We start from the raw sequence: 25452 nt of genomic DNA, 5'->3' as shown, positions 1-25452 counted from the left end.
TCCCTGGCTTTTTGTATGACCCTCGCGTGTCTTTTTCGCTCGAAAGGAGGGGTTGTTTTGCCGAGCCCCCTCGAATACGAGCCTAGGTCGCTGGGTCTCGATAAGGTTGTAGGAAGAGCCCCTTAGCCTCTGCATGGAGCAAGGGGGCCATCAGGGGTTCCCCTAGCATTTTGTATGACCCTCGTGCTTGCTTTTCGTTCAGAAGGAGGGGTGGAATATGCCAGGCTACCCTCGATAGGCGCGAGCGGTGGCACTTCCGGTGAGCTGTTATCGGGTAAGTCTGAGTGGAGGCCCGTGCCCCATTCACTAGGGGTCGGCTAGCGGTCTAGAGACGCACTCCAAGAGTACCAGAGAGTTTCTCTAGTGGGTGCTGGGGCCATTTGCTGGGCCCCGGTGGCTCGGTGCCTCCCTACGGTGGGATCCCATTCGGAGACCTCCCTGCCAGTCTCGGACATGACTTTGGGTGTCCCAAGCATTTCGCTTGCTTGGGTCTCGGCCCCGTATGGGCTTGCCCATAGCTGTCCCTGACTTTGTTGCCCTAGGGCGGCTGTCGAAACCCTCAAGGGCCCAGCCTTCGAACCCCTGGACCGTAATGGGCTCAGCACCCAGTCCCTTTGTCTGAAAGGAATCGGGTGGGGGGATATCTCCCCCGTCGGCCAAACAACGGCAGGCGCGCCTTTTGAGGCGATTTTCTCAGGTAGGCGGAACGACGTCTACCACTGTAGTGGTTGGACACAACATGGTGTCAGCGAACGGAACGTAACTGTTCCCGCGATTAATGAGGAAAAGGTGGGCACGTGGGCGGTAAAATCGGATTGGGATTAACTATGTCAAATCTGAGGGAAACTTCCCTGATTTCATCGCCTATCCGTTTCGCCTTCATCCTGCATAAATACGCAATGAGCCTTGCCCCTCCCCTCCTTACCTTACCTTCATTAGCTTTGCCGCCCTTGAGCCATCGCTAGAGCAGAGAGCACCGGGAAGAAGAAGGGAGAGGGGCGAGGTAGAGCTAGAGAGGGAGAGAGAGACTCATCGCCGCAGTTGAACCCTCCATTGCACTCATGGCCGGCAACATTGTTGTCATCGAGGCGGACCCTTGGGGTCCATCCGACATCACCATGGAGATGCTTCAGTCGCTCGTCGATGGCGGACTTCTTTGTACGGTTACCGACCCCAATAGGCCGGAGTGGATCGCTCCGTCGGGCGAGCCAGAGCCGAGGCCCCATGATGGTTACGTCATGAGCTTCGTGTCTTTTCACGAGTGTGGCCTCGGCCTTCCAGCGGACCGGTGCATGTGGGCGCTCCCGCACTACTATAGCGTGGAGCTCCACAACTTCAACCCCAATTCCATCACGCAGGCGGCCATATTCATCGCTGTCTGCGTGGGGTATCTAGGGATTGCTCCCCATTGGGAGCTACGACTCCACCTCTTCCGAGCAGGGCATACCACCAAGCCAATAGGTATGTTGGGTATGAGGAAGGTGGTGAGGGCCAGCGGCTGCACTCTCCAAGTGTGCCAGGACCGTCAGCACCTCTACATCCCGGCCCAGCTCACGTCAACCAATCGCCGCTGGTACACGAGCTGGTTCTATATTCGCAATGATGATGGTGGACTTCCCCCCTACACCGGGTGGATCATGGGGAGCTGCCCGGAGAGGTGGAAGTATGGCATCCCGAGGGAGGATCAGCCCAAGCTGCAGCCGCTCTTGGAGGGGCTAGAGAGGCTACGGGACCGCAGCCTTATTGCAGCTATGGTCGTGGCTGCCTTCCACCACCGGAGGGTGCTACCGCTGATGGCTCGGCGGCGGCGCTTGTTCGAGATGAGGCTGGATGAGCTGATCGAGAGCATCCGGATGTCTGCCTCTGCCCTTTCTGACGAGGAAATTCTTTGCCGAGTGAGGGAGACGGTGGAGGCGAAGCTGAGGAGTAGTGGCCTAACCCCCTTCGCGATGTGCCCATCACGGGGGTTCCTCTCGCTGGTAAGTCACGCGCCGCTGCAGCCCCCGAAGTCTCCTCATTTCTCATTGTTTCTTGTTCCCTTATCCATGTTTGCCGTTCCTGTAGGGGATGAGGGACGTGCGAGCCTCTCCACCGCCCATTCCTGAGGACGCAAGGTGGCGGGCGGTCAACCAGGCTCACGCCGAGGCACAGAAGAGGCGGAAGGACACCAAGGTGGCGAAGCGCACAAAGAAAATCCTTGCGCATGAGGAACTGGAGAAGCGCCACCGGCAGCAAAGGAAAGATGGTCTCCCGTTGGAGGCGTCCCCATCACCGTCGTTGTCAACAGATGCTTCGGACGGAGACGACGAGGGCAAGATGGGGTGGGGTCCCCTGGACCATCTCCCTGATGTCAGGGAGACAGTGCCTGGGGCGTCGGCAAGCAGCCCAGCGCTCCTAGGGGGAGGAGGAGGAGCTACCTCAGGGCCGACAATCGCCCGCCCTAGGGCCGAGGCTGTCACGCCCAAGGCACGGGCATTGGGAAAGCATGCCGTTAGCCCGATGGGCTCAATGGTAGCAGTGGAGTAGGTGGCGGCAGGGGCGACGCAACTGCCTTCGCAGGGGACCGAGGGGGTGCTAGGGTCCGTCAAGGACCGGCCAACGCCGGTGGATACAGGGGCCGTGCCTCTACCACCGCCACCACCTGCGCAGAGGAGGGTCACCGTGCCGAAGCAATTGTAGCCCCGCTCGAGGTAAGCATCTTTTTGGCAGATTCATAGCATTTCCATTTGCCCTTCGGTCTCATGCTGACCCCATAAGTATTTTGTCTTTAGCCGAAAGTGACCTGCGGAGGTGCCTACCTTGGCGCCCCTTAAGGCGCTCAAGGTGAGCCCTAGCTCCACCGCCCACTGGGTGGCGGAGGTGCAAGCCACCATACAGTGTGGCACGGCGTCGGCGAGGGCCAACCTGAAGGAGCCAGCCACCCAAGGAGGGGCTGCCGAGGCGACCCCAACACAGGTGGGGGAGGGAGCGCCTCTGCCCCGTGAGGGCGAGGCTCATGAGTCAGATGGGGCTGAGGTGCCCTCAGTTGCCGAGGCCACTGAGGTCGAGGCCCCCAGGGTCTCTGAGGCTGAGGCGACGGAGGCTGGGGCGCCCAGGACCACCAAGGCCGCAGCGGCGGGGGTTGGAGCCCCTGTGACCACCGAGGCCACAATGGCGGAGGCCAGAGCCTCGAGGACCACCGAGGCCGATGTGATCACGGTGAGGCCGTCGGCCTAGGAAGTGGAGATGAAGGCGGCGAGGTCTCGGTGGCATCCTTGGTTCAAGGCCCACCGTCATTGCGGGAGAGTGCCCAGGAGGCGAAGGTCCATCCGATCTCCTCCGATGATACTTCCCGGGCGCAGGAGGCGGTCGATGCCGAGGTGGCCGACGCCATGGAACAGCCGGTTCTGACCCCGAGCGAGGGAAGCTCGGCCCTCGTGCAGGTACGACCTGAGCCCCATGGGTGGGATCACACGCGTGTCCTGTGGCAGAGCTAGGACAACCCTAAGGGGGAGCCTCTATTCATCCTCGAGGACACGGCCGAGGGTGGGTGCTGGGACACCATCGAGCAATACCACCAGCTGGCGGAGCAGTCGCTGTGGACGACGCTATCTGTGGTGGCCGATAATCTGCCCGGAGTCACCCAGGTTCACGCTTTCTTTTCTCATGTGGTGTCATCTTTTTCTGAGTTTTCTTGTAGTGAATGCCCCCTATTCTGCTTACCCAGGAGCTCGAGACCCGGTCCCTCAGGAAGTCGGTCTTTCTTCGGCGGGAGAGGGATGTCTGGAACCAGCTCCAGCGGCAAAAAAGCCTGCTTGCCGGCGCCAATGAACTTCTGGCGGCGCGGAGCATGGAGGTGGAGGACCTCTGCCTTTGTTGTGCCGATGCGAAGGTCAAGGCGGCCACGGCCCAGGAGCAGGTCGCCCCTCTGGCGGCGCGGGTCAAGGAGTTGGAGGAGGAGCTGACCCATGTGGCCGTGATCAGGATGCCTTCAGGTCCCAGGCTGAAGAAGCCACGGCCTCTACCAAGGCTCTTTCTGGACAGCTGGGGACGGAGCAGGGTGCGTACCTGCTGACGAAAGGTGCCTTGGATGAGGCACTCACGGCGGCCGAGGCTTCCTGGACCGAGGCTGTGGTCTGGAGGGGAAAGGCCGAGGGTGAGTCTTGTTCCCTTTATTTAGTTTGTTTTTCTTGTGTTCATCCCCTAACTCCTTAGTGTGATACAGAGCTATCGGGAGAGGCTTCTAGGGCGGTTGAGGCTTCCTGGGTCGAGGCCCAATGCCTGAAGGAGAATGCCGAGGCTTCTCAGGTCGAGGCCCAGCGCTGGAAGGAGAAAGCCGAGACTTCTCGGGTCGAGGCCCGATGCTAGGAGGAGAAAGCTGAGGGTGAGTCCCGTAGGCTTCTGCCCCTATTATGGTTTGTATTCCTTTATGCTCAACCCCATTCTGTTGTGTTTGGCGTAGAGCTAGAGAAGGAGGTCACCTAGGCTGTCGAGGCCTCCACCGCAGTGTAGGTGGTGCTTGAAACCAAGATCAGGGAGCAAGATGCGCTGAAGAGCGCCGCCCGTACCGCCTGCAAGGCCCTAGAAGTTGAGGGGGTCCAGTCAGGAAGCTCTCTCAAGAGCCGCTTGATTGCGTTGAGCGGCCAAGTGCGCGAGCGACTCTGAGGGGCGCTGCATACGAGTGTCAAGCGCGCACTGGCCGTCATCGCTTCGCACTACATCGGCGTTGACCTCCAAGCCATCAGCGATGGCTATGTCCTGCCCAATGATGACGAGGAGGCCGACGAGGCAGTCGTGAAGCTGATGGAGGCAGCAGAGGGCCCCGACATGGCACTGGCCAAGCTATTCGAAGAGGAGGTGGTCCCTCCCCTGCCATCCACCGATGCTGGAGGCCCTGAGCCTTGACCTGGGTCCAAGAGGCCATGTAAATAGACTAGGGATTAACTTTGTATCATGACGCTTGTGGCCATCGAGGCCTTTTTTTTAAAGTAATCGTGCGCCTACGCTTTTTAAATCATTTTTCATTATATTTTCGAGCCTCTACCCTCTGTATTGTTTCTGAACGAATTTCTTGCAAAAAACTTCCTCAGAGCCTAAGCTACCCCTCGGGCAAAAGGTGGTGAGGGAGAGCCGTAGCCCAGAGGCATAGGCTATCTCGCAACTCAACCGGCCTTCTAGCCTTGAGGCAGCCTTTTGGTCCTTGGGTTTTTTCACAATTGACCTGTCAGAGCATAATAGAGAGTTTGGCGTAGAAATTTTTTTGAAAAGTGACTAAAAAACAGTGTGTGGGACTTAGGGGGGGTCCCCCCCTTCTAGCCCCCGAGGGAGGTTCGGTTCTACAGAGGCAGAGCTGAGCCTTCCTTGAGGCCCGTGATGGGCCCGGCGGGTTTCTCAAAAAATTAGAATAACTAAAGAATGCTTCTTAATTGTATTCCGAGAAACAATGCATACAATGCTTGGAAATTCTAAGGGTAAAAACGATGTAGTTGTTCTATGTTCCAAGCGTTGTTGAGAATTTCACCCTTCTCGTTGGCTAGCTTATAGGTCCCGAACTTCAGCACTTGGGTGATGATGTACGATCCTTCCCATGGTGGGGTTAGCTTATGGCGGCCCTTGTTGCTCTGCCTCAGCCTCAACACTAGGTCGCCCACCTTTAGGTCTCGGCTCCGAACACATCGGGCTTGACAGCGCCGTAGAGCTTGCTGGTATTTGGCCGAATGTAGCAACACAATGTCTCGAGCTTCCTCCAGTTGGTCGAGGGCATCCTCGCGGGTAGTGTGGTTGCTTTGCTCATTGTAGGCCTATAGCCTCGGGGAACCATATTCCAAGTTAGTGGGGAGGATTGCCTCGGCTCCGTAGACCAGGAAGAAAGGTGTGAACCCCGTGGCTTGACTCGGAGTGTTCCACAGGCTCCAGATGACCGACGGGAGTTCAGCAAGCCATTTCTTGCCAAACTTCTTCAACCGGTTGTAAATCCTTGGCTTGAGGCCTTGTAGGATCATGCCATTGGCACGTTCTACCTGGCCATTTGTCCTTGGGTGTCCTACAGCCGACCAGGCCTCATGGATGTGGTGGTCGTCGTAGAATGTCAGGAATTTTTTGGCCGGTGAACTGTGTCCCATTGTCGGTGATGATGGTGTTCGGAACCTTGAACCTGTGGATGATGTCCGTGAAGAATAGCACCGCTTGCTCGGATTTGATTTGATTGATCAGGCGAGCCTCGATCCATTTGGAGAACTTATCGATTGCTACCAGTAGATGGGTGTAGCCCCTAGGGGCCTTTTGTAGAGGCCCGACCATGTTGAGCCCCCACATAGCAAACGGCCATGTAATAAGGATGGTTTGGAGGGCCTAGGCCAGGAGGTGTGTCTACCACACGTAGTACTGGCATCCCTCACAGGAGCGTACTAACCTAGCGGTGTCAGCAACCGCCGATGGCCAGTAGAACCCTTGGCGGAAGGCATTTCTGACGAGCGTCCGAGGCGCCGCATGGTGCCCGTAGGCGCCCACGTGCAAGTCCCAAAGTAGGGTCTGGCCTGCCTCAGTGGTGATGCATCATTGGAGGACGCCAGATGGACTTCACCTGTACAACTCGCCATTGCAGAGGACGTAAGTCTTGATTCATCGCGCAAGCCGCCTGGCTTCGGTCTTGTCTGTAGGGAGCTATCCTCGGATGAGGCAATCAAGGAACAGGACCCGCCAGTCCATGCCCTGGTTGGCCTAGGGAGGCTCTGCGTCTACTTCCATAACCTCGGGCTCAGCCGAAGGGGTCTCAGCGATGGAGGGGGCCTCGAGCCCTACAGTGAGCTCGACTGGTGGGCCCTCTCCTGCTGCCAAAACATAGTCGATGGAAGGCTTGTGGAGGTCTCTGGCGAAGACGTTCGGGGGGACCGGAGCCCATGCCAAGGCCATCTTTGCCAATTCATCCATGGCCTCATTGTACTTCCGCGTGATGTGGTTGAGTTCAAGACCATCGAACTTGTCTTCTAGGCGACGTACCAACTTGCAGTACGCCTCCATTTTGGGGTTGAGGCAGTTTGACTCCTTCATGACTTGATCAATGACGAGTTGTGAGTCACCCCGGACATCGAGACGCCTCACTCCAAGTTAGATGGCGATCTGCAAGCCATTGACGAGAGCTTCATACTCAGCTACGTTGTTGGAGGTGGTGAAGTGGAGCCAAACCATGTAGCACATGTGTACTCTGAGGGGCGAGATGAAGAGCAGACCCATGCCTGCCTCGATCTTCATCAGGGACCATCGAAGTACATGGTCCAGCAGTCCATCTAAATTTGAGTAGATGGCAGTTGGGTGTCGGTCCACTCAGCCACAAAATCGGCCAAGACCTGGGACTTAATCACTTTCTGAGGCACAAAAGTCAAGGCTTCCCCCATGAGTTCGATGGCCCACTTGGCTATCCTGCCCGAGGCCTCTCGGTTATGGATTATCTCTCCCAAGGGGAAAGACGACACCCTGGTTACTGGGTGGGACTCGAAGTAGTGACGCAGCTTGCGCTGAGCTAAGACTACGGCGTAGATCAGCTTCTGGATGTGGGGGTAGCGCATTTTGGTCTCGGAGAGCACTTCACTGATGAAGTAAACGGGTCGTTGGACGGGTAGAGCGTGCCCCTCTTCCTGCCTCTCCACTACCACGGCCGCACTGACCACTTGGGTCGTTGCGGCAATGTAGAGTAAGAGGGCCTCGTCCCTGGCCAGTGATACTAGGACAGGAGGATTGTTGAGCAGTGCCTTAAGCTTGGTGAGGGCTTCTTCGGCCTCGGGGGTCCAAGAAAAGTGTTCAGATTTTCTCAAGAGGCGGTACAGAGGCAAGCCTTTTTCGCTAAGGCATGAGATGAAGCGGCTTAGGGCCACAAGGCATCCCATGACCCTCTGTACCCCCTTGAGATCTTGGATTGGTCCCATGCTGGTCATGGCTGAGACCTTCTCCGGGTTGGCCTCGATGCCGCGTTCTGAGACTATGAATCCCAAGAGCATGCCTTGGGGGACCCCGAACACACACTTCTCGGGGTTGAGCTTGATGCCCTTCTTTCTAAGGCATTTGAAGGCTATCTCCAGGTCATCGACGAGATCCCTAGCCTTTCTAGACTTGACCACGATGTCATCCACATAGGCCTCGATGGTTCACCTGATGTGCTCGCCAAAGACCTGGGTCATGCACCACTAGTATGTGGCCCATGTGTTTCTAAGGCCAAAAGGCATAGTCACATAGCAGTACATGCCAAAAGGTGTGATAAAAGAAGTCACGAGCTGGTCGGACTCTTTCATCTTGATTTAATGGTAACCGGAATATGCATCAAGGAAAGAGAGGGTCTCGCATCCCATAGTGGAGTCAACGATTTGATCGATTCGAGGTAATGGGAAGGGGACTTTTGGACAGGCTTTGTTCAAACCGATGTAGTCTACACACATCCTCCACTTCCTATTTTTCTTCTTGACTAACACAGGGTTAGCTACCCACTCTGGATGGGATACTTCCTTGATGAATCTGGCTGCCATAAGTTTCCACACCTCTTTGCCGATGGTCCTGCGCTTTTCCTCGTCGAATCGGCACAAGCGCTGCTTTACCGGTCTGGAGCCGGCCTAGATGTCCAAGGTGTGCTCGATGACCTCCCTCGGTATGCCCGGCATGTCTGAGGGACTCCATGCGAACATGTTGGCATTCACACAGAGAAAGTCAACGAGCACGACTTCCTATTTGATGTCGAGAGTGGCACAGATCCTCAGCGCCCAGTTGTCAGGGCAGGTAGGGTCGACTGGGACAACTTTGATGGCCTCCGTCGACTCAAAAGTCCTAGCTTGACGCTTGGGCTTGGGCAGCTGGCTGTTGAGTCGGTCGAGGTCGACGATGAGGGTCTCAGCCTCCACAAGAGCCTCGACGTACTCGATGCACTCAATGTCGTAGTCATATGCATGCTTGTACGTGGACTCAATCATGATGATGCCATTGGGACCCGGCATCTTGAGCTTGAGGTAGGTGTAGTTGGGGACCACCATGAACTTGGCGTAGCATGGCCACCCAAGGACGGCATGGTAGGTTCCCTTAAACCCAACCACCTCGAAGGTAAGGACCTCCTTGTGGTAGTTGGAGGGGGTGCCGAAGCAAATAGGAAGGTCGATGCGCCTAAGGGGTCACGTGCGTTTCCCTGGCACGATGTCGTGGAAAGGCGCGGCGTCACCCTGGAGCCACGACTGGTCGATCTCTAGGAGCTCTAGGGTGTTGGTGTAGAGGATGTTGAGGCCGCTGCCTCCGTCCATCAACACCTTGGTGAGTCGGGTGTTGCCGATGATCGGGTCAACAACGAGTGGGTACTGCCCAGGATTCAGGACATGGTCATGGTGGTCATCCCGATCAAAGGTGATCGCTTCCCGAGACCAGTCGAGGTATCAGGGAGTGGCCACTTTAATCGAGAAGACCTCTCAGCGTTCCCTCTTTCGCTAGCGTGCCGAAAGGCACGCCGAGGGTCCGCCAAAGATCATGAATGCGTTGTGCACCTCGAGGAACCCTTCGTCCTTATCATCGTCCTGGTCACCGACGCCCCTCTTCTTGGCGACGTCGTTGGGGAGCCCGAGCTTGGCGTAATAACGCCAGAGCATGGTGCAATCCTCGAGGGCATGCCTCACCGGGCCCTGGTGATAAGGGCAAGGCTTCTTCAGCATGTCGTCAAAGAGCCCGGGGCCCCTGGGGCCTCAGGGATTCTTGCGCTCCGCAGCCATGACTAGATCGGCCTTAAGGATCTCCTGCTTTCCCTGGTGACCCTTTTTCTTTTTCCTAAGGAGGCGGGGAGCCGAGGCCTCGGTGGCCTCGTCCCTCCGCTTCCCTTTGGCATTGTTGTCGGGGAAGATGGCCCCAACTACCTCTTCGCCTGAGGTGAAGTTGGTGGTGATGTCGAGGAGCGCAGCAGCCGAGCGTGGCACGTTCCGGCCTAACTCTCGGACCAAGTATCGGCAGGTGGTGCTAGAGAGGAAAGCCTGGACGATTTCTAAGTCACCGACGCTGGGCAACTCGGTGCACTGTTTGGAGAAGCGTCGGATGAAGTCTCGAAGAGACTCATCTGGTTTTTGGTGATAGCTCTTAAGGTCCCAGGAGTTTCTAGGGTGCACGTATGTGCCCTAGAATTTCCCGATGAAGATCCTAACCAAGTCGCGACAGTCGTGGATCTATGAGGGAGGAAGGTGTTCGAGCCAGGCTCATGCTGAGTCTGACAAGAGCAAGGGGAGGTTGCGGATGATGAGTAGGTCATCGTCCATGCCGCCTAGCTGATAAGCCAGGTGGTAATCAGCTAGCCAAAGCTCGGGGTTGGTTTCGCCACTGTATTTTGTGAGGTTGGCTGGTTGGTGAAACCGGGCTGGAAACTAGGCTCCGTGAATGGCCCTGCTAAAAACTCGAGGGCCTGGCGGTTCAGGAGAAGGGCTACGGTCCTCCCCACTGTCGTAGCGGCCGCCTCGGTGTGGATGGTAGCCACGGGCATGCCCCTCATCGTCGTGGCATCGTCGCCTGCTGACCACCTCATGGTCGTCCCGTGCCTCCCGTCGGTTGTCAAGGTGGTCATGCAGCAATGGGGACCCTATTAATTGTCGGCACTCGAGCAGGCTCGGGGTGAACCGAGGCCTCCCTATCCTGCCGATGCAGTGTCATGGGAAGGTCCGAGGCGCCTCTATGCCGCTGGGAGGCAGAACTCTTGGCCTACTACACCGCGGCAGTCTCGAGGAGATCCCGGAGCTCGCCACGGACCCATCGCCCCTCCGTGGTAGAGGGCTCGGGCATCGTGCAGACTAGCATCACCGCAGCCATGACATTCTAGCTAGCGCAATTGAAGATTGGGGGATGCTCACCCCCTTCGTCGTCGTTGATGCGGTGGTGGATGTCGTGGGCCCACCGCTGGGCTCCTCTACCGTCACCACGGCCCTGCTGCTCCTGCTCGAGAGTGTCTCGGAGCTGTTGCAGAAGAAGTCGATCTTGCTCAACCTTGGCCTGAAGCTCACGGAGCTGCTCCAGGTCTGAGCATCGAAGTTGTCTGAGGGCAAGGTTCTCATTCTACGCTACTGGTGGGACAATGCATGAGGGTGTGGCATCGCCCGTTCCCTGGTGAAGCGGGGTATGGTTGTCTGCCCCCTCGTCCTCATCACCCGTGCTTAGCATCCCGAGTCCGACGTGGAAGCACTCATGAGTGGGATCGTAAGTGCCTTTGCCGTCAGAGTTGGAGTAGCCAAAGCAATAGTCACTCACGGCCAAGAAGCGGCGCATGGCTTCAGGGTCGCGAAGCCCGAAGAAATCCACTTCGGCCCACGCCTCGTCCTCCTCCGAGGAGTTAGCGTGGGTGTGGGTCAGAGCCATGATGTCGAAGTCGAGGGTGAAGCGCTGGCGGCATTCTGAGGGATCCATGTGAGCAGAAGCATAGGCGTAAGCATAGGAGGCGGCGGCATTTCTCACCCCGAAGGGGTACGGAGATGGTGCCATCGTCGGGTTCTGCTTCGCCGGAGCTAGCTCCTCAGGACGTGGCGGGGTAGAGCTTGACGCCGAGGCGTCGTCGTGCGCCACTGGCATCTTTCCTCAGTCTAGGCTCAGGCTAGACAGGTTCCCAACCAGAGACCTTATGCCAACAGCTAGGCGTGGGATACCGGTGGAGAGTGGCATGTCGCCCTGAGTTCGTGTGGTGTCGGGGTGGCCCTACTCACGTCGTGCCTGGTGAGCGCGACGAGAGCGGCCGCCCAGGCGCCGCCTATGCCTGGGCTATGGATGCGCGACGTCGTCGTCGGTCGGTGGAGCTCGGGGTGTGAGGAGTACCATGTCGTACTTATGCCCTAGAGATAGGAACTCTAGGCTCCCAAACTAGATCACCATGCCAAGACACAGTGGTCATACGGGGTCTGCCATTCGGAACTTGTTGGGATGACGAAGCTGACACATAGAGGCCCCTACCTAGCGCACCAACTGTCGATGTTTCGGACCAGTGGGCCCTCAACCAACTAGTAAATTTGTACTGCATGTTCCTGATCTCGGATGGTGATGCAAAGAGACATAAGGTTTATACTGGTTCAGGCAATAGGTGCCCTACGTCTAGTCTAAGAGATCAATCTTGTATTCCTTGTACCGAAATGCTCGTAGTAGGGGGTTACAAGCAGGGCGAGAGAGGGAGGTAGTCCTAGGTCTCTGCGTGGAGCGGCGTGGATTGCTTGAAATGTTGATCTCAAGCAGCGGGGAAACTCGTGTGCTCGTTCGTGTGTTTATGCATGAGTTCGTCGCGTGGGCATAGGCCTAATCGTTAGTGTCTGATCCTAGAAATGGCCCTGGTCCCTCCCTTTTATAGTTGAAGGGGGGACAAGGGTGATACATGCACTAGCTACATGGCGTCATGCGAACGAAGGCGGCATGTTTGAGCCCTATAGCCTATTACTGTGGCAGCATGGGCGACAGAGTGGTCCATCCTTGAAGTACTAGGGCGATGCGCCGGTCACATCCCATCATGTGCGTCATGGGGCTCTAGTGTTATCCTAAAGCGGGGCATGGCGGTCGACGTGTCGGTCACTGTGTGTTGACCGCGTGAGAAGCCGAGACTCTATTGGTGCCAAGGCTGAGCCATCGTGGGGGCTCAGCAGACGTGAATCCCAAGGTTGCCAAGACCCTAAAGTAGATTGTCGAGGCTTAGAGGGAGTAGTTGGTCTCATACACTGATTCTGAGGCTATGGTGACCCGGACTTGATTCCCCATACCGCGTTGTCTCTGGATGGGGGTTAGGTGGCACAGTGTAGTGCAGGTGCTAATCGTGGGCATAGCACCAGAGCACAGTGGTTGGTAATCCCCGCCGCGCCTTGTCCTGGTTGGTATGGCGTTGATGTGACTTCTTGTCTCGTCGGCCACTCTGCAGTGTCGAGCCGTCGTTCGGCTGAGATTGTGGGAGTGATTGGCGCATTAATGGGACGTGACGCTCTATCAGGGAGCCCAGTCGTGGCAGAAGCGATGGGTTATTGTCGAGCCGGCCTCGAGCAACATGAAGAATCGCTGTCTCGTTCGAAGCTTTATGCGTGGGGCCTCGGGCAAGACGGAGAATTGGTTCCTCGTCGAGGCCTCCCGTACGACGCCTCGCGTGAAGCAGAGATTTGGCAGGCCGTCGAGGCCTCCCGTGCGAGGCCTCGTGCGAGGCGGAGAGCTGGTGAGCTCGGACAATGCCGGAGGTCAACCGATGGTTTACCTTTTGGCTTTATCTTTGATAGGGCTTAAGTGATTCTTTCGGTAAACGTTCGGGGTACCCCATTTTAAGGTACCTGACAGTGTTCGACGCGATGGCCCCCGGCTCCCCCCTATAGAGGCAGTGATTGGTCGGTGAAACGGGTTTGACTAGGGTGGCGATTGGATCTCGACGCAGCTGATCTACGGATTGTGCTCGTGGAGCATGAAGGTCTCTGATCCTCGCAAATCTCATTAACCTGACAATGTGCCACTTTAAGCATGGCGGCAACCTTAACGAGCTCAGACATCTGCGGGAGGCAGGCGAGCTCGTTGGCGGCCACTACCAGATTGACGCTTGGAGTCTTGAAGACGTCGTGGCCATCAACATGGAGAAACTCTTCGTCGAGGTCGTGGTGGAGTGGAAGTGGCCTTCCTTGTGAGTTGAGCCGATTATTTTGAGCAGCCTCGGCCCGCGCAATAGCTGCCTCATTTTCTCAGCGCTGCGCACAGTTGACGTTCTAGTTCTCACGAGCGACGTGTTCCTCCTTGGTTTCGCTGTTCCAAGGAGGGCTATCGACGTTGACATTGAAGATCGCGACACCCCAGAAGGGTGGGAAAAGGAGCTGCTCGGTGAAGGTTTCGGCGAGGGTCTCCATAGAGCCTTAAGACTCAGAGCCCGGATTTTCCTTCGGGATGGTCTGGAGGGACGCTCTGGGGCATCGGCCTATATGTAGCATGTTGACGGCTGACGGAGGCTGAACGGCGAGCTGGTCGGTGAGTGGATGGGTATCTCCCACCTGGTCGGTGAATTTCCCCCTCAGGGCGTCTTGGTAAGTAACGGCGACATTGGTGAGCCTGAAGGGCAGAGCCACAACTCCTAGAGTTTTTTGAGCAGCCTCCGATAGATCTAGATCGGAGGGTGGTCGGTGCTAAACCAAAGTATCTAGGGCCAATTCGGCGACGGAGAGGCAATCGGTGAGCTTCAGACCGACTCGATCGATGGATTCGATCAGATCGTCATTGTTGATCTGTCTCCTCTGGTAGCGAGGAAGCGGACGGTGGGTCGGTGATGAAGGCAACCTCGGAAGTGATTCCAAGATCGGATCTATAGTTACAAGCGAGGGGGTGGTCGGCGTAGAAATGATATGCACTGGCTCAAGGAGCTCTCCGACTCCGTCAGCGTTGATGACCCACGAGATGGATCCGACCGTGAAGATCTGGCCGGGCTACGGAAGGAACGAAGAGCCTGTGGAAAAAGCCATCTTGTTCGACAAGGAAACAGCACGCACAGCCCCTACCTGGCGCGCCAACTGTCGACAGAATATCATCGGCAGTCCTCCGAGGGGTATCCCTTGAAGATAGATTGATCGGCAGAGGAGCGTGAGATCAAGAACAAGAAGACAATAGAGACACATGAGTTAGACAGGTTCAGGCCGTCAGTATGACGTAATACCCTACTCCTGTGGTCTGTTGATTTGTATTAGCTATCGTCTGATATTACATGTGTTTGGAGGGGTCTTTGCCCGCCTTATATAGTCTAGGGAGCAGGCTTACAAGTCGGTTAGATCTGAGAGCTAACCGGAAAGTAATAACTGATTACAGGAACCTTGGGATCATACATATCCTAACAGATCTCGTAGTATCTTTGGGATATTTTCCAGATGTCTTGCAGAAGGCGCCGACCAGAGTTGTGCCCCGCAAGGCTTCATCTTGTGGGCTGGGCCGCCCCTGAGGGCGCAGCCCATGTGGTCTGCCGTGGGTATCCGGGGTCATACCCCCCACAGATTTCTTTTGATATCTTAGATTTGCATATAAAAATCACGTAATTTATTAGAATTCAGATAAAAGATATACTGCCTCCGTCCCACAAATATCGTTCTAGCCTTCAAACCTTGTCCCATAAAGAGTGTCGCTGGCCTACCATGTGGGTCACATAGCTAGGTCCCTTGCACCTCGGTCCTCATGATGGGTCGTCCTCATCCACCGCCCTTACCCACTTCACGATCATCTGCATCCACTCTGATCCTCCCCCTCCTAGATGTCTTCACCGCTCCCTCCCTCTCATCCTATGGCAGGCAGGAGAAGTGGTCCCCGCGCCCGTGGCCGACATGGGGCAGCCATAATGACATATAGTTACAGGGACCTAATTCATATTCAAATTAAGAAGAAATTAAAACTATGATAGTGGCAACATGAACATCCTAGTATGAGCATGTACAACATGACCAAGGTAGCATGCATATATTTCAAAGATAGATAAGAACTATTATTAAATATTGCAATCCTGATATATATATATATATATATATATATATATATATATATATATATATATTAAATGTACAAGTGGTAAATCACCAGATATATAGGAATGGAAAAAATGGAAGAGACAAGAAAGATGACAATAGCTCAAAGCTAGGGTTGGAGTTCATGCTGATGGATATAGTAGACATGCATCGAGAGAAGAAAATTACAATCAAACAAATAAAGAAAATATTTGGAAATGATTTTCAAAATAAAAAAACCAAATGCTGCAATAAGGAAAGTAGCTACGTGAGCTATTTGCAGGCCAACTTGATAGTTACTTACTGTTTAACTCGACTTCAGTTTTAGGTGAATGTATGTAGGAAACTTTAATGAAGAAAACTTAAAGGAGTGCCTCATATATATTTGTAAAGGAAAACTGATATGGTACAAAAGTCAAATAACTCAACTGAAAACAACCTTTAAAAACAAAGATTACAATACAGGACTTTAGGTTATGTTCTTCCTAAGATCGCTTGTGCCACTGGCTGAAAACCTAGGAAATACATCTAAGGGCTTATTTGGAAGATATGGTTTTAAATTATAATATTATAAAACTGTGGTTTAATAAACCAAAGAGATACACAATCGGGGTTTAGAAAAAAGAAGGTCATGTGTGGAATTTCTAAAAGTCCATAAAAACTACAGTTTTGATAAAATCATGGTTTTAGAAACTACATAGTATATTATTTCCAAACACTGAAACACCCAAAGCATTTTAGAAAATCATAATTATTTATTCAATATACTCTGAAAATACTTTGGAACCAAATATAGCCTAAACTAAATGTTGGCAATTGGCATTCCTCAGAATAGTTATGGCCCGACCTAATGGAAACGGAACTTCACCAGACATATGGGCTTATTTTCATGGGCCATGGCCCAGTACTGTATCTTTTTCCTAAAACCCTAAACCGCCCAAATCCGCCTGCGCAATCCACTCCCTCCTCCGACGAAACCCTAGGCCATGGCTTGGCGCGGCGCCGCCTCCCGCTCCCTCTTCGCCGCCGTCCGTGCCCGCGCCGCATCCTCTTCCTCCTCCGCCGCCTCACGCCTCCGCTCGGCAGCTCCACTCCCCGCCTCCCAGCGCCGCTCCGTCCCCGTCTTCGCCTTCGCGACCGCGAGGTAAATTGAAATGGTGCCCGACTCCTAGGTCGTGGGGGGATTCGGTCTTATGGGGAGTGACTGGTTGGTTATGATCCTTGTAGGCCGTTGGCGGCGATGGCGGGGTCCCCGGCGGCGGTCGTGGTGAGGCTCACCGGGCACTCGGCGACGAGCGTGCGGGCGTGCTGTGAGCTCTCCCAGGGTACCCTCTTCTGCCGCACTTGTCAGGATCGCTAGCAAGTTAGTGATCATGCATCATGATATGTCGATTTCATCATCTTATGATACCGTGTATCCGTGTGTACCTATGATCATTTCGTCCAAGATTTGTAATCCTTATATTTGTTCAATTCGTGTTATGCAATGGTTATTTGCATGTGCCTTGGGAGGATTGCTCCTATGTCATGGGCAGCAGCCAAATCATACTCCCTAGTCCCTTCATTCCAATTTGGAATGGAGGGAATACTAGTTTGGGAATATGTCTAGTAACAATGTATTTTCTTGCATGGTTATGTCATGGTTCTGATTCAGACTGATTGTTGAAATGTTGTACATGTCTCCATGATAATAATTAGAACTAGACCGTTGAGTGTTTGAGTACCTTTCCTGGTGGGTTTTGGGTGCAAATGGGTTGCTGTAGCACCTGTGTGCCAAAAATGTGCATTATCACCTACCAGCACTAGGAGCCAGTTGATTGGAAGTGAATTTCAGCATCATGACAAATTGGGGAAATGGAAAATCTTTCTACAAGAAATATATAGGGATTTTGCTTTTGCTCCCACACCCAAATACAGCCATGAAAAAAATCTTCTCTTTTTTAATTTTCTGATCAGGACGGAGGATGGTTAAGCACACAATGTCTCTGTTATAGTGATTTAGATAGTGCTTATTGGTTCTTTACTTGTTTTAATTAATATCTTGCCCTTCTAGAGCTGTTAACCTTTTGATCAATTTTAATTATGTAACTGGTCAAGTTGGTTGCTCTTGCTCATGTTCGGTTTCAACTCTAGCGTACCCCAAGTTTCTAGGGAATAAAAGGCTGTGTTGTTGTTAATTGTTTAACTAACATCGTGAGCTATGTTGACTTCCCTACCCGTTGTTTGTTCATTGACTGTATTGATCATAGCAGTTTGTTGTTTGTCCTTCGTTCCTTTGTTCTTTGTAAAGTTGTTTGACAACTAATACAAGAACTCAAAATTGGGATTTGATAGGCCAAAATGGGAAAGACGGTTGATGAAGAGATGAGACAGAATGATTCGTATCCTATTGCATAAGATGATGTAGGTCCTTTTATTTTCCTGTGTGTTATCTGTGTTAAGAAATTAGAAGAATATAGTATGCATTATTTGTGAGTTTGAGAGATTGTTGTTTCATTGGATTAGTGTATTCTGAGGTTGTGTCCTACTCGTATGTTGGTTTTACTGCTTGAAGTGGGTCTGAGCAGTATTCAAACTTCTAGATAAACCTGTTCAATCGTTTTCTAAATGATATTAGAGAAAATATGCTTTTTTTTTACAAAACTGCTTACATCTGTGCTGCACTGCTGGTTTTGATGATGTTTCAAGTTTTCCCAAATGTGCTATTATTTTTAACAAATATGTATGCAACTATAACTATAAGTGAACTTCATAGTCTTGGTGCACTATAGATGTTGGTGATTTTGCCCATTGTTATGTTTATCGATCTCTAAGGTTCGGTGCTAGTACTACTGCACATCCATTATTTATAGAATATTGGGAATCCCTTTGTACTTATGCACATATTTGCATAAATGGTTCACTACTTATTTTATGTGTCCAGGTATTTGCCCTTGCAATACGATTTTGCTGATCTTCTGTTACCAAACTGCATACTCATATGGTCTGCAAGTGTGAAATACAGTTTTGGTTGTCCCAATACTATTGTGCTGCGTTGCTGGTCAAATTTTTAAGACTAAAATGTGCAAGTGATTATTGTATCAATGGTCTCCACATGCATTAGCTCATAATAATAAGATTGATATGAAGATTTTTGTGGTCTGGATCTATTAGGAAATGGCGATGATGCATGATGCTTGGGAAGCAGTTTTAAACCATGGAAAAGGTGCTTCTGTGAAAAGCAAGATATTTTTGTTGTTACTTTGTTAATGTATCTAATCTAATGAAGAAACCATTCATCGAATGCAAACAACTAAAATAAATTGATTGTCTGGGACAACTTGGGAGGCTAAAAGAAACAGTTATATCTTGTTGAAAGTAAAATCACAGAACTTGAAGAGCCTATATCCTGCCATGTCTGTCAAGGTCAATACTGTTAAGTACAGGTTTTTGTACCATGAAGTCTGTAGTGTCCTGCATGTCATACTGCATCTAGTCTAAGAACTTCTATCTTCTTTTTCCTTTTTTCCATTATATTTATGTTCTGAGACATCTGCTTGTCCACCCTCCCCACAGTAGCACTACAGATTGACAATATACCTGGATTATATTGAATGAGATACAACTCCTTTTGTTTTTCTTAGCATGCCCTTCAATGAGTTTGATTTTTTTTTAAAAAGAAGAACCAGTATGTGAACGGTTGTTATATTATAATTATTTTTGCATTCTGATATAATTTTTGTATGAATTTAGTGTTTGGCTTACCGTGTCCGATTTATTTTGCAGGGACTTAATGCAAGGATAGGATTATTTGGAGGTTGCATCATTTGGAAACTCGTCGGGCTTGCGTCCTTTTTCCTGCATTTTGCAGAGTTCTTAGTACCTCGTATGTCGGCAAACGGACAGTATACTTGCTGCAACTTATATAAATAATCTTATGTTATCCTGCTATTCACTGTTTCGCATCGATTGGAATTAAGGTTTCATTTTACCTTGTTCCCATGAGGCCTCGACGTGTTATCAGATTCCACTGTGTGCTCGTGCTGGTTTGTTTTTGGGCTGGCTGGTGCTGGTTTGTTGTGAGAGAAAAACACTATTGGCTGGCTGGTACAAACGAACAGGACCAGTGTGCACAAGCAACGGATTTTTATCAGGCAGAAAGGTAGTGGTCCTTCGTACTGCGAACTCATGAAACCAGTCGTGCACGATTCAACATTTTCTTTATCAGCCAGAAAGATAAAGTGTTCCTTGAACGAGCGCGTGAAACCAGTTGTGCACAACGCAAGAGATTTTTTATGAGCCAGAAAGTTAAGCGATCCTTTGTACGGGCCTCATGAAACCAGTTGTGCAGAATGCAATAGATTTCTATCTAGATCAAACACTCCACCAGAAGTTACTGACAAATCAAAGCAACATACGAAAATTTACTGACAAGTCAAAGGAGCAGAAGAAGATAGGAGCAGCCCAAGACAGTAACCAAACTACACAGACAACATCAACACAACGCAGAGACAGAAAGAGACTTCATAGGCTGCAAGCATGAGCCGGATGCAGGAGCAAGGGCTTCAGCGCAGCAGGACAAAGGCGCCGCGCACCTTGCGCAGGACGTGCACGGTCACCGTCGGCGGCCGCTTGCCATTCATCATGAGCTCGAAGAGGCAGACGTCGTGGCAGAGGAGGCCATTGTAGGCGACGAACTCGCTCCATCCGCGGCCGGTGAGGCCACGGCTGAACCTGTTGCGGTTGAAGCGGACGTGCCACTTCCCCTTGCTGCCGGCTCTCTCAAGGATGACATCCCTTGAGGTTGTTCCCAGGTACTTGTCCGCGAATTCTGAAGAAATGCCCTGAAAGGCCAACAGAATAAGCAGCAGGTCGAGTTTTTGCCTGGTAGTAATGTCTTTCAGAAGGGAGCCAGGGAGGTTACTTACTACCACACCGGGCTTGGTGCTGCGGAGATGGGTCGGGTGCATCACCTGCACGAACACCGGGTTCCTCGTCTCCACAGGCACACGGATGCTTGAGATCTCCTCCCTCGCCTGCTCCGTCAGATGGTATTCGCTGACCGGCCCGTTCTTGCAGAAGTAGTACCCGGTCTTGGCAGTCCTTTCACTTTCACCACCGTCATGGTGGAGCTCAGCATCATCTTCGTCATCATCTTTTACTTCACCATGAACTTGCTCTGCAGGTACATTACATCATATCGTTTCACAGTGCTACTGCAAAGTTCTACACAATCAGATACTGATACTCTATCTGTCACTTACCAATATCACGGTAAAGCTTGCGTTTGCAGCGTTTGGGGATGCTCCTGCTGGTACTCTTGTGAATCTCCAGCTCCAGATGAGTATTCTCATCCTCACCGTCACCGTCATCGGCATCGCTTGGCAGTGACTGCGGTGTGCAGGTGCAGTCTTGGCCTCCCTTGAATCTACGGCAGCCAAGCCGCGGTCCTTCAAGCCCTGCAGAGCTCTCGATTCTCTCGTAGCTATGGCTGCCGTTGTGGGTAAAATGGGGCCATGTTTTCTCGCAGCCGCTCGAATCGAACACGAGGACATCGAAGGAGGACACTCCGGTGTACTTGAAGAGCATGCAGTCTCCTTCGCCGATGCTGTGAGCGCTGACGAACTCCTTCCAGCCAGACTGGAGGACTACTCCATCGGTGTCACTGCCTACTCCGATGCTCCATGTCTTGCCACTTGGGGATTTCAGACTGATGACCTCAGAGATGTGGCCGTTGAAGTTATTTGCAAATCTTGCAGGTATGCTCTGCAACAAAAGAAGTTTTATTTTTTGGTTTGCGACACATTTCTTCATTTGTTTACCCAGTAATCATGCTTAAGCTAAGATTACAATGGAAATGCATGAAGCTAGAAATCCTATTGAGATGCGAATGCTGAAATTTTCTGTACAGCAATACAGCACAAATGAAGAAGACAGCAATATTCCTTTGCATATACCAACATGCACGCCCAAAATAACCCAGAGAAGTCGATTCCTGTAACACATTCAATCACAGATGGGGAGAAGCTAGCGCATGCAAGGGAAGCTTGAGATGCTTTCTCACCATGGTTTCAGTGAAGTCCCCGACCATAGGCTTGAAGAAATGCTTCTTGTCGTCGGCCATGTGGTTCCAGTAGTAATGCTCTTGCCACTCCACGCAAATCCTGCAGTTCTTGTCCAGGTTCTTCATACTCTATAGATCCGGAAGAACAGAGAGAGATTAGCTAGGGAAAAATGTGAGATCACAAAAGCAGATAGGGAAGTGCTGAATGGAAGCAGGGGAGCTCAGAGACTTCAGGTTCTGCAGTTTTCCTTGGCGTTGAGATAGCATTGAGATACTTCCTGTGGGGACTTCTGAGGCTAATAAATAGATGAAAGCTGGCCGACCAAAATACTAGTTCTTTTATATTTGTTTACATCTATCGAGTTGAGTTATTTGAAAATACTTTTCTTCGAAAAACGCATGATCTTTATGGCCTTATCTTATAATATGTACCTTTTAACTTATTTTTCCAGTTTAAATAGTATTTTTCTCTTACATCAAATTAGTCGGCGGTTGGTTTTTTTCAGCGAAGCGAACGAATCCTATATGGTTTGAGATGATTTTCCTTATATGACCGTAAACTTTTCTAATTATGAAGTTGCCATGTCCCAGTGAAACCCAATTTTGAGTTTCCTTTAACGTAAATATGCTCACGTACTCATGCATAAAACTCATCTTTAGTAATACACACAAGCACACCCTGCCTATATAAACGCCTCCAAAACACTAGACTAGAAGATCTTGAAATTGACGAAGTGACTCTCATTTGATAGCCTCTTTGGAACAGAGAAATTCAGAGATCCTACAAGAATTTGACAATAATTAATTAGTTAATTTTTCACAAGAAAAATGTATCCCGTATTCTAAAGGGACCTGAAACTGCAAGTACGTATCATGACTGAAGACTTAACACGAGTATGCAAGATTCACTTGCGCGAGTCTACAATTAATCTAGCCAACTGAACAATACTCACTTCTCAAATAAATTAAACTTGATCACTGGTTCACATAGAAGTAGTCTTATCAAAGTGCATTAAACTTGATCAAAGTGCTATTATTTGAGGCACTGGAATCCATTCAATAAGTTTTATAAAAAGTTTGAAAAAGCATATTTCGATTCCATCAAATTATAAAGTTTGAGCGTTTGTTTTATTTGCAGAGGTTATTTCTGCATTGTGTTTAAATCTTACTATATAGATATGCCTTAACATTCAAGTTATTTGCGAAACAATAATTGGCAACTGTATCCTACTATCTACTTCTTCCGTCCCTAAATAACTACCGTCGTTGATGTGCGTGCTCTAAATTTGACTCGATTTGTAGAAAATTCATGCAACATTTGTATCTCGAAATAAATTTATTAAAAATAGATTCAAAGATCGTTCTAATGATACTAATTATGTACCATAAATATTAATATTTTTAATATATATTTAATCAAAGTTGTTTCTCAAGAAGCGAAAATGATCGATATTTAGGGACAGAAGGAGTATGTTCTAATTCTCAACTTTGTGTATGGGTGGGGCCGGGGTTTGAAAATTTTCATAAGAAGATCTTCTTAATGAAAAACCGAGGGCCCGTCGTACCTCTGCAGATCGAATTTTTTTTTTCCGTTCTCACCTTTTGATGAGTTAATAAATTTAAAGTTTAACTAATTTAAATAAAATAATATTATATGAAAACATATTACATAATGAATCTAATGTTTATTGATGTCGTCGTAAATATTAATATTTTTATATATATTTAACAAGTTGAGATAATTCGACTTTTTAAAAAATAAGATGCACTTTTATTTTTGGACTGAGGTAGAGTACGCGTTTGTATCAATGCTTGACATGACATTTGCAGTAAAGTAGCAAGCGGCAGCAACGACATGTGGAGTAGTGGTTAGGCCCAGTTTAGTTGCCAAAAAATTTTGTATAGTAACTGTCACATTGAATCTTGCGGCACATGCATGGAGTACTAAATATAGACGAAAAAAAAAACTAATTACATAGTTGGTCGAGAAATCGCGAGACGAAACTTTTGAACCTAATTAATCCATAATTAAACACTAATTACCAAATACAAACGAAATACTACAGTGAGCCAAAATCCAAAATTTTTTAAATCTAAACGCACCCTTAGTACTGTTTTCCTTTCCCGGGCCCCAAGAGGCTACGCATTGAAACTACAAAAAGGTGCGTGGTATCCGACGAGCACACTGCAAAGCAAAATGGCCTATGCCTCACACTATTCTCGCAAGGAGTTCCGGTTTATTTCAGCTTATTAATACTATTCAATCATTTAAAATCCGTGCATCTTACCAGCCGAAAACTATTGTATCTTTTTGTTTTGTGATTTTCTTTCTCGGTTGCCTTCGTTAGTCAATTTTCCAAGAATTTCTTTATGGAAAAAAATGAACATGATAATGGTACGATCGTTGGTAGAAATGAAAAGTTAGGGCACCTTCGATGATTAAAGTAAGTTGCTAACAGTGCTAGCTCCGAGGCGCGTGCCCTTAAACTTGACTTGATCCGCTTTTTTTTTATTTAGAATAGTATTTTTCTCTCATAAATTTTTTCAAATTTATTCAGATTTCTCCAAAATTCTTCCGAGCGAACGGAGCCTAAGTCAATTTATAAGTACATAGCTACATGAATAGTCCTTTATGACAAATGACATCCTCATATAATTTTGAAATATATGTATCACAATAGCTCTTGATCAAGGGCTAATATTTCTCTCTTTTATTAAATAATATGAAACAAAGTGCTTTGAGCAACCTCATAATTTACTATTGGAGCTAGCCTAAAGATCTTAAGGACGTCTTCAACAGTATTAGCTAGCACTAGCTCTAAGCTAATTAATATGGAGAAGAGAGACTGCAACAAGCAACCTTGAATATCATGCTGTGAGAGAGGGATGCATCATTAAAAATACGAGACTATCTCTTGTGTTCATGGTCTCTTGTCTTTTCCACTATTCAAAATAATTAAAAAATGATTGAGCTAGCTCTAAACTAGAACATCGGAAATGCTCTAAGATCTATAACATAGAACCTCATGTGCGCTCACGAGGTCTATCCTTTTGTCTTTTTTCTCTATATTTCTTCTGTTAATTCTCTAGTACATGTATTTTTCCTATGATATAACTCCTCACTACCTATACATCCTCACGTGAAGTCTCCTACTGTTGGGGTTATGATACCCGGGGTATCTTAGGACACCAATTAGTTAGCCGCTCGGGCGGCCCACGATGGCCCAACTGGCAGAGGCCCAGCAATCGCAGCTCGCCTAAGCTACAAAGGCCCTGGGCCACGCACTAAGACAGGAGATCGACCACGACCGCTCCCTCCTCCTTCCACAGTACGCTACGTAGCACCGTGCAACCACTCCTCGGTCCCGGCCAACCCCTGGAAGGGACAAGTGTGGCAGAACCACATAATTTAACCTAATCACAAGTATACTTGTCAGCCATTTGACACTAAGTACACCAGAGATCAAGTTAAACCCGATAGTCTGTCGAGTACACCCCACGGGAGGACTCAAAAATCCATGTTTTCATTAGGATCATAAACAAGTGAATAAAGCTTACAATATTATTAACCATTTCATACATCACTAGTTTACATAAAAATCAGAGTTATCACAAACAGATTTCGTAAAAGGGGCGAAAGAAGGTCATTTTACACAAAAGTAGCGGAAGTTAACAATTTTCAAATATTGCAACGGAAGTAGAAATGGAAGAGTAAAACTTCTACAATCAAGGCAACAAAGGAAGCCTCACTGAGCCCACCAGGAGGTATCCACACATAACATTCAGCTCCAGCATCCACCTGTTACCTGCAATAGGGGGAATAAAACTCTGAGTACACAATATACTCTACAACACTGACCCGACTAGGTGGGAGTAGTCTCCCGATTCTCAAGGATATTGAGGGGCTATTTGGCTAGCTATTTAGTTGTTTTGCATAGAAGCATTACTAATAGTGCA

General features: G+C 50.0%; 2 protein-coding genes across 8 annotated transcripts; one reads left to right on the top strand and one right to left on the bottom strand.

Moving 5' to 3' along the window:
- Positions 1-16394: 16394 nt before the first annotated feature.
- Positions 16395-19425, top strand: LOC136538295 (uncharacterized). 7 transcript variants are annotated; one of them, XR_010779282.1, is made up of 5 exons: positions 16395-16596; positions 16680-16777; positions 17787-17855; positions 18606-18657; positions 19218-19425. XR_010779282.1 is itself a non-coding variant. In XM_066530283.1 (4 exons), exons 1-3 carry the CDS (start codon positions 16439-16441, stop codon positions 18623-18625), a joined length of 276 nt encoding a protein of 91 aa, XP_066386380.1. In that variant the 5' UTR covers positions 16395-16438; the 3' UTR covers positions 18626-18657; positions 19218-19425. The 7 variants fall into 7 exon arrangements, 4 of the variants coding, with proteins under 4 accessions (XP_066386380.1, XP_066386379.1, XP_066386381.1 ...); XR_010779280.1 differs by lacking the exon at positions 17787-17855 and having other exon boundaries at positions 16680-16815; XR_010779281.1 differs by lacking the exon at positions 18606-18657 and having other exon boundaries at positions 16680-16815.
- A 398-nt stretch (positions 19426-19823) lies between these two features.
- On the bottom strand, positions 19824-21760 carry LOC136538294 (B3 domain-containing protein Os03g0622200-like). Its single transcript, XM_066530280.1, has 5 exons — positions 21725-21760; positions 21496-21624; positions 20696-21197; positions 20360-20610; positions 19824-20275 (listed from the first exon to the last, which is right to left on the bottom strand). Exons 2-5 carry the CDS (start codon positions 21619-21621, stop codon positions 19997-19999), a joined length of 1158 nt encoding a protein of 385 aa, XP_066386377.1. The 5' UTR covers positions 21622-21624; positions 21725-21760; the 3' UTR covers positions 19824-19996.
- Between the last annotated feature and the right edge of the window lie 3692 nt (positions 21761-25452).

Source organism: Miscanthus floridulus, chromosome 2 (genome assembly GCF_019320115.1).
Source record: "Miscanthus floridulus cultivar M001 chromosome 2, ASM1932011v1, whole genome shotgun sequence".
NCBI classification, from domain to species: domain Eukaryota; kingdom Viridiplantae; phylum Streptophyta; class Magnoliopsida; order Poales; family Poaceae; genus Miscanthus; species Miscanthus floridulus.
This window is presented reverse-complemented; position numbering and strand designations above follow the sequence as displayed.